The sequence below is a fragment of the Oncorhynchus nerka genome, unplaced genomic scaffold (assembly GCF_034236695.1).
Source record: "Oncorhynchus nerka isolate Pitt River unplaced genomic scaffold, Oner_Uvic_2.0 unplaced_scaffold_4482, whole genome shotgun sequence".
Taxonomy (NCBI): Eukaryota; Metazoa; Chordata; class Actinopteri; order Salmoniformes; family Salmonidae; genus Oncorhynchus; species Oncorhynchus nerka.
Window position 1 is genome coordinate 4,744 of NW_027036820.1, and position 8,969 is coordinate 13,712.

At 47.3% G+C, this 8,969-nt stretch overlaps 1 protein-coding gene across 1 annotated transcript; it reads left to right on the forward strand.

Annotated features, from left to right (window-relative positions):
- Positions 1-1,747: 1,747 nt before the first annotated feature.
- LOC135566517 (uncharacterized) lies at positions 1,748-7,617 on the forward strand. The gene is made up of 8 exons (XM_065014212.1): positions 1,748-3,716; positions 3,803-3,990; positions 4,055-4,152; positions 4,299-4,456; positions 4,560-4,752; positions 6,955-7,099; positions 7,189-7,264; positions 7,490-7,617. The coding sequence occupies exons 1-8, from the start codon at positions 1,913-1,915 to the stop codon at positions 7,615-7,617; spliced, it is 2,790 nt and encodes a 929-aa protein (XP_064870284.1). The 5' UTR covers positions 1,748-1,912.
- The last annotated feature ends 1,352 nt before the right edge of the window (positions 7,618-8,969 follow it).

An 8,969-nucleotide genomic window follows, 5' to 3' on the forward strand; every position in this document is an offset into this window, starting at 1 on the left:
CGGGACAAGTCTCTGAATGTCCTTGAGTGGCCCAGCCAAAGACCTGAAAACAGCTGTGCAGCAATGCTCCCCATCCAACCTGACAGAGCTTGAGAGGATATGCAGATTAGAATGGGAGAAACTCCCCAAATACAGGTGTGCCAAGCTTGTAGTGTCATACCCAAGAAGACTCGAGACTGTAATCGCGGCCAAAGGTGCTTCAACAAAGTACTGAGTAAAGGGTCTGAATACTTATGTAAATGTCATATTTCAGTTTTAAATTTGATACATTTGATAAAAATGATCAAAAACTGGTTTTGCTTCATCATTTTGGGGTATTGTGATGTCATTATGGGGTATTGTGTGTAGATTGATGGGGGGAAAAAATAATTGAATCAATTTTATAATAAGGCTGTAATGTAACAAAATGTAGAAAAAGTCAAGAGGTCTGAATACTATCTGAATGCACAGTTCAACAATTCTCTCTGTGCAATATACACTGGACAAGCAGGAAGCTTCAAAGATGTAAACTATTTTAAGGCAGTCTGACAAACCTCTAAAGTTGCTTTCCAAACTGCATCAAGGGTTGACAGAGGCTTTTCCCGATGACACAAAACATGAAAATAAAAATGAGGAAGACCTGAAAGACGCTACTGATGAGGATACAGATCTGTTAGAATGCCCAGTCATTTTCATATATTCTCAGACATAAATTACTGCAGTTTAAGACCATCCATAGAATGTTGGTTGTCACGCTGGCCTTGGCCTAACCCACCTGAAACCAATAATGAATGTTTCACTAAGATCCTAAAGCTGAGTGTGGTATGTTGGGTTGGGGAGCTGCCGAGCCGTGGACCCCTAGGGGCAGGACGGAGTGACCCAGCTCTATTGTGTGCAAGTAAAAAGACCTCTACAGTACTATTAGGCCAATGATATGAATTATATGGAGGTAGTAGTTTCTGTAGTGTTTCTGCGCGTTAATGTGTAGGTGTATGTCTGTTTATTATTAAGCCTTTGCTTTCTAAAACTTTCCCTTGAGACATATAAAAAGAGATGGGAAGGAAGTTGTGTTGTGGAGAGAGTTGAGTTATTGACTAGGCTGGTGGCGATCGGGTGTACAGGCGGCTCGGGTTGGCTGGGCGGTCTGGCTGACATTTGATGTAGAGGAGTCTTAATAAAAGACAATCAAAAGTTGTCTTGGTACTTTATCTGTAAGAGTTGTTCATTTGTTAGGCTACTGGTTCAAGGTGCAGCACAATATTAAATGATCAAAGATCTAGTTCAGTCTTGTTAATTAAGCATTTTTAAACACAATCTCTTACCTAGCTTGATGACTGTGGGCATTTTTTGCTTACTTTTAGTTGTTCTACATAGAGACAGCTAGAAGGGTCATATTATATTTGTGTAGAAATGCAGGAAATAAGCTTTAGATGCCCCCCAAAGTTTGAGGACCCCAGACACCCGCAAAGTTATGTCCCCCACTTCTAAAACCAAACTTGCGCCCCTGTGTTCGCACATGATAGGAATTTGCGTCAGCGTCTCGCTAAAGGTCGTAGTACAAGGACTGAGGACACACAGGAACACGTACACACATAGTGATGTATTACATCATATATCTCAGGGTATATAAGCTGTGTTCTTCCTAATGGAGGTTGAACAATTTTTCTGCACTGAAGCTGGTTTTGTTTCCTTGTTGCGATCTATTTTTGCAACTTGTATTGTGCTCTTATTTTCACAAACTACTAGGGATTATTTCTAGATAATGCCACTGACTCTAGTCTAGCAAATACGGTGCTGACCATTTAATTGCACAGGGTTGGAAAGGGATTTGTTTTACAGGAGGCAGTTTCTCTGTATTAGGCAGTATAGGTTGTATAGGCAATATTGCACATACCTGTATTATTGAAGATAGCTTATATCTTTTTGAGCAGGTATGGCAGTGAGGTGGTGTTCCTTTGGGTTTGTGTTGTTGGTAGTGTTCGCATGTTGTGCTGATGCACAGCCTAACTTGAGGCTTCCTTCGTACAACAACCCCCAACCCCAAATTACAACCTCCACGCCTAGACAGCCCCAATGGCCAGAGCCCCAGTGGCCACAGCTGCAGACTCCCCAAAGACCAGAGCCCCAGAGGCCACAGCTGCAGACTCCCCAGAGACCAGAGCCCCAGAGGCCACAGCTGCAGACTCACCAGAGGTCAGAGCCACAGGGACCACAACTACAGACTCTCCAGAGGCCAGAGACCCAGAGGCCACAGCTGCAGACTCCCCAGATGCCACAGCTGCAGACTTCTCAGAGACCAGAGCCCCAGAGGCCACAGCTGCAGACTCAGCAGAGGCCAGAGCCCCAGGGACCACAACTACAGCCTCTCCAGAGACCAGAGCCCCAGAGGCCACAGCAGCAGACTCCCCAGAGACCAGAGCCCCAGAGGCCACAGCAGCAGACCCCCCAGAGACAAGAGCCCCAGGGGCCACAGCAGCAGGCTCCCCAGAGGCCAAAGCAGCAGACATCCCAGAGACCAGAGCCCCAGGGGCCACAGCTGCAGACTCCCCTGAGACCAGTGCACCAGTGGCCACAGCTGCAGACTCCTCAGAGGCCACAGCAGCAGACTCATCAGAGACCAGAGCCCCAGTGGCCACAGCTGCAGACTCCTCAGAGGCCACAGCAGCAGACTCCTCAGAGGCCAGATCACCAGGGGCCACAGCTACAGACTCCCCATAGGCCAGAGTCCCAGTGGCCACAGCAGCAGACTCCTCAGAGGCCAGATCACCAGGGGCCACAGCTACAGACTCCCCAGAGGCATGAGCCCCAGTGGCCACAGCTACAGACTCCCCAGAGACCAGATCACCAGAGGCCACAGCAGCAGACTCCCCAGAGACCAGTGATCCAGGGACCACAGCAGCAGACTCCTCAGAGGCCAGTGATCCAGGGGACACAGCAGCAGACTCCTCAGAGACCAGAGCCCCAGTGGCCACAGCAGCAGACTCCGCAGAGACCAGAGCCCCAGTGGCCACAGCAGCAGACTCCCCAGAGACCAGAGCCCCAGTGGCCACAGCAGCAGACTCCCCAGAGGCAAGAGCCACATGGGCCACAGCAACAGAATCCCCAGCGGCCAGAGTCCCAGTGGCCACAGCAGCAGACTCCTCAGAGGCCAGTGATCCAGGGGCCACAGCAGCAGACTCCCCAGCGGCCAGAGTCGCAGTGGCCACAGCAGCAGACTCCCCAGCGGCCAGAGTCCCAGTGGCCACAGCAGCAGACTCCCCAGCGGCCAGAGTCCCAGTGGCCACAGCAGCAGACTCCCCAGCGGCCAGAGTCCCAGTGGCCACAGCAACAGACTCCTCAGAGGCCAGTGATCCAGGGGCCACAGCAGCAGACTCCCCAGCGGCCAGAGTCCCAGTGGCCACAGCAGCAGACTCCCCAGCGGCCAGAGTCCCAGTGGCCACAGCAACAGACTCCTCAGAGGCCAGTGATCCAGGGGCCACAGCAGCAGACTCCCCAGCGGCCAGAGTCCAAGTGGCCACAGCAGCAGACTCCTCAGAGGCCAGTGATCCAGGGGCCACAGCAGCAGACTCCCCAGCGGCCAGAGTCCCAGTGGCCAGCAGTAACCCAAACTCCAGATCAGAGATGTCAAGTACCGGTTCGGGATATAGTGCAATGTGGAACCCCAGATATTACTCCATCTCAATGTCAGGCTATCTACTGCTGCTTCAATGGACAGCAGTGCTACTATGGGAAGGCAGGTGAGTGTCTGATATTGTTTCTGTCTTGTAATGCTCAGATAATATTGTAATGCTCAAAACATGTACTTTTTCCTCTCTTTCCCCAGTGACTGTGCAGTGTACCAGGGATGCTCAGTTTGTGGTGGTGGTGGCCAGGGATTCCACTTGGCCCAAAATAGACATTGATTCCATCAGTCTGTTGGGGGGAAATGACCGCCCCTGCAGTCCTGTTGGCATCACTTCAGCCTTCGCCATATACCAGTTCCCTGTCACTGCCTGTGGCACCACTATAAAGGTGAGTAGAGATAATATGAATGTTATACACTGGCTCGGTATTAACTGTGGATTCTCCCCTGCAGGACGAAAGTGGTTATGTGGTTTACGAGAACAGGATGGCATCTTCCTATAACGTGGGGGTGGGCCCTCGAGGCTCTATCACCAGGGACAGCCATTTTGAGTGAGTCTTCTCTCTGTAAGATTGAATTGACTTGATTGATTCCCCAGAGGCGATTCAGAACGTCACGGGCGTGTCTTCGCCCATAAAGCAGTGATACAGTATGCTTGAAGACCCTATTGTATCACTGCTTGTTTCTCCCTATCTAGGCTGCTGTTCCAGTGTAAGTACTCTGCCACTGCAGTAGAGGCTCTGGTTACTGAGGTGAACACTGTTCCTGCACCCGCTCCTGTTGCTGCTCCGGGACCCCTCAGAGTGGAACTGAGACTGGCCAAAGGAACATGCGACACCAAGGGGTGTAATGACGGTAACGTTCTGTGTCAATTTGTAATATTTGAACGCAATGAAGTGATTTTTTAATTTTTTAATTGATTTTTACAAAAGTTTTTCCAATCCCGTCTGACTTCCAGAGTCGAGATCCTTCACATTGTATTACACTGAGGAAGACTACCCCATCACTAAAGTCTTGAGGCAGCCTGTGAACGTTGAGGTTCGCATCCTGGAGAGGATGGATCCCAACCTGTTCCTGATGCTGGAGCACTGCTGGACCACCTCTGAGCCCAGCCCTGTCAGCATGCCCCAGTGGGATCTCATCATTGAAGAGTAACTACAGTACTATCCACCTCATTTCCATGCTTGCTGCTCCCTGATTATACAACTTGCTCTTTTTACTAATACTGTATGTATTTTGAACAATGTGTTTGAGATCTCTTCGTTATGTGACATCAAAGGTATCATGTACCACTATGTATTTTGAATTATAGATACACTGAGTGCACAAAACATTAGGAACACCTTCCTAATATTGATTTGCACCCCTTTGCCCTCAGAACAGCCTCGATTCGTCGGCAAGGTGTCGAAAGCGTTCAACATGGATGCTGGCCCATGTCGACTCCAATGCTTCCCATAGTTGTGTCAAGTTGGCTGAATGTCCTTTGGGTGGTGGAGCATTCTTGATACACACGGGAAACTGTTGAGCGTGAAAAACCCAGCATCGTTGCAGTTCATGACAAACTAAAACCGGTGTGCCTGGCACCTACTATATCCCGTTCCAAGGCACTTAAACATTTTGCTTTGTCCATTCACCCATGGAAGGGAACTATACACAATCCATGTCTCAGTTGTTTTAAGACTTAAAAATCCATCTTTGACCTGTCCCGTCCCCTCCATCTCCACTGATTGAAGTGGATTTAACAGGTGACATCAATAAGGGATCATAGCTTTCACCTGGATTCACCTGGTACAGCTCAGCATTTAACACCATTGTACACTCGTCATTAAGCTCGAGACCCTGGGTCTGGACCCCGCCCTGTGCAACTGGGTCCTGGACTTTGACGGGCCACCCCCAGGTGGTGAAGGTAGGAAACAGCATCTTCACCCCGCTGATCCTCTACACTGGGGCCAGACAAGGGTGCGTGCTCAGCCCTCTCCTGTACTCCCTGTTCACCCATGACTGCGTGGCCATGCACGCCTCCAACTCAATCATCAAATTTGCAGACAAAACTACAGTGGTAGGCTTGATTACCAACAACAACGAGACGGCCTACAGGGAGGAGGTGAAGGTCCTCGGAGTGTGGTGTCAGGAAAATAACCTCACACTCAACATCAACAAAACAAAGGAGATGATCGTGGACTTCAGGAAACAGCAGAGGGAGCACCCCCCCATCCACATCAACGGGACAGTAGCGGAGAAGGTGGGAAGTTCCTTGGCGTACACATCACAGACAAACTGAATTGGTCCACCCACACAGACAGCGTCGTGAAGAAGGCGCAGCAGCGCTCTTCAACCTCAGGAGGCTGAAGAAATTTGACTTGTCACCTAAAACACTCACAAACTTTTACAGATGCACAATCGAGAGCATCCTGTCGGGCTGTATCACCGCCTGGTACGGCAACTGCTCTGCCCACAACCGTAAGGCTCTCCAGAGGGTAGTGAGGTCGGCACAACTCATCACCGGGGGCAAACTACCTGCCCTCCAGGGCACCAACAATGTCACAGGAAGGCCATAAAGATCATCAAGGACAACAACCACCCGAGCCACTGCCTGTTCACCCCGCTATCATCCAGAAGGCGAGGTCAGTACAGGTGCATCAAAGCTGGGACCAAGAGACTGAAATACAGCTTCTATCTCAAGGCCATCAGACTGTTAAACAGCCATCACTAACACTGAGTGGCTGCTGCCAACATACTGACTCAAATCTCTGGCCACTTTAATAAATGAACTTATTAAAGGTATCACTAGTCACTTTAAATAATGCCACTTTAATAATGTTTACATACCCTACATTACTCATCTCATATCAATATACTGTATTTTATACCATCTATTGTATCTTGCCTATGCCGCACGGCCATCACTCATTCATATATTTATATGTACATATTGTTATTCATCCCTTTACATTTGTGTGTATAAGGTAGTTGTTGTTAGATTACTTGTTAGATATTACTGCATTGTCGGAACTAGAAGCACAAGCATTTCCCTACACTCGCATTAACATCTGCTAACCATGTGTATGTGACCAATAACATCTGCTAACCATGTGTATGTGACCAATAACATCTGCTAACCATGTGTATGTGACCAATAACATCTGCTAACCATGTGTATGTGACCAATAACATCTGCTAACCATGTGTATGTGACCACTAACATCTGCTAACCATGTGTATGTGACCAATACAATTTGATTTGGGATAAGTCTATGTCATGGAAAGAGCGGTTGTTCCTAATGTTTGTACACTAAAGTGGACAGGAAGGTTGGATTCTGCAACATGAACTATCTATTACTCTCTCTTTCCAGTTGTTCCTACCCGAATGATAATTACCTGACCACCATGGTCCCTGTGGAACGTTCCTCTGGCCTTCTGTACCCCAACCACTACAAACGCTTTACCCTCGAGATGTTCACCTTTGTGGATCACACTCGGTCTCCCCAGAAAGAGCGGGTAATTGGCTGGCTTTTTTACGATAGAAACTTCATTTGATATACTATTTACTTTTCACTAACTTCTTTTATTCTGTACTCTCTTTACAGATTTTCATCCACTGTAGTACATCTGTGTGCTACCCCTACGCCAGGGTCTCCTGTGAACCGAAATGCAACAGGCAAAGTAGGTAGTGGTTCTCCCGTTATAAAGGCCTTGCTTGGGCACCATGGCCCATATTTAAAGTGTCTCAAAGTAGGAGTGCTGATCTCCAATCAGATCCTCCCTGTCCATAATCTTAATCGTTATCATTTAACAGACAACTGATCCGAGATCAACACTTCTACGTTCAGATGTTATTGTGAACGTGACCCAGGTTCTGTTCTTATCTGTTTCCGTGGTGTTTTTCAGGGAGAGATGTTGCTGCTGCTCAGAGGAAGACTATACAGACTGCTGTGGTCTCCAGTGGAGAAGTGGTCCTGGTTGACAAAAGCCTGTCTCCCTTTCAGACCACTAATTCAACCAGCTACAGTTTGTAATGGGGTATGAAATAATGTACTCCGTTACTTCCATACCTGTTACAGCAGAGGTACTGAAAAGGCATTTTTCTTGCAAACGATTCTTTCTTTGTTCTTGATTTGGAAGAAACGTGTTCTTATAAGCGTCCGTGTCCAGTTGCGGTGGTACTCCAAAAAATCTGAGAATATTCAGAAAGATATTAAATCCACTTTTGCACAGAGTGAGAGGTGGCCTCCCGATTTTAGCTGCCAGACATCTTGCATTTCCCAACATCTTTGCAGGAACTAGTCGTTTCTATGCGACGTGGCTGACAGCATGTCACACAGTGCGTCCAAAACAAAGATCTATACACGTGCAAGAGGCAATCTATGCAAAACGTGGATATAATATTTTTCTGAATATCCTCTCTCTTTTTAGTTGCACTTGCAACTAGACACAGAAGTACTCCAGGCATTTCCTACATACACTGGAACCTTTCGAACAAATAACGAAGAAAGTATCACCAAGTTCCTTGAAATATACCAATTACAGCAAGACAGCAGCTCAGACACAAACTTTAACTCTATATGGTTATAATACAACATGGGCTCCTGATTTTGCTACGTATTTATTGTTTCTAATAAACAGTTGTACCACAAGATTTGGCAATTCATAAAAATGTTTTTACTTATTTGTGCATATTGAAGCCTTAGCTCTCTCGACATAAAAATGTGGATATAGGATCTTAAATCTGGTCAGGTTTGTTATGTGAAGGCATTGTCTCATTCGTGGGACACCTTGATAGCTGTGGTCAGGGTTGTTATGTGAAGGCATTGTCTAATTCTTGGGACACCTTGATAGCAGTGGTGATGGGTTGTTTTTGTGAATTTATTGTCTAATTCTTGGGACACCTTGATAGCAGTGGTCAGGGTTGTTATGTGCATAAGGCATTGTCTAATTCTTGGGACACCTTGATAGCAGTGGTGAGGGTTGTTATGTGAAGGCATTGTCTAATTCTTGGGACACCTTGATAGCAGTGGTCAGGTTGTTATGTGAAGGCATTGTCTAATTATTGGGACACCTTGATAGCAGTGGTGGGTTGTTATGTGAAGGCATTGTCTAATTATTGGGACACCTTGATAGCAGTGGTCAGGGTTGTTATGTGAAGGCATTGTCTAATTCTTGGGACACCTTGATAGCAGTGGTCACAGGGTTGTTATGTGAAGGCATTGTCTAATTCTTGGGACACCTTGATAGCAGTGGCAGGGTTGTTATGTGGTCTGTTCCACAATCATCCTGGAACACCTTGATATCTGTGGTCAGGGCTGTTATGTGAAGGCATTGTCTAATTCTTGGGACACCTTGATAGCAGTGGTCAGGGCTGTTATGTGAA

Coding starts and splice junctions, on each gene's coding strand:
- LOC135566517 (XM_065014212.1), top strand. CDS start 1,913: ATGGCAGTGAGGTGGTGTTCCTTTGGGTTTGTGTTGTTGGTAGTGTTC. Junction 3,991..4,054: donor CCTGTGGCACCACTATAAAG/GTGAGTAGAGAT, acceptor TCTCCCCTGCAG/GACGAAAGTGGTTATGTGGT. Junction 7,100..7,188: donor GGTCTCCCCAGAAAGAGCGG/GTAATTGGCTGG, acceptor CTCTCTTTACAG/ATTTTCATCCACTGTAGTAC.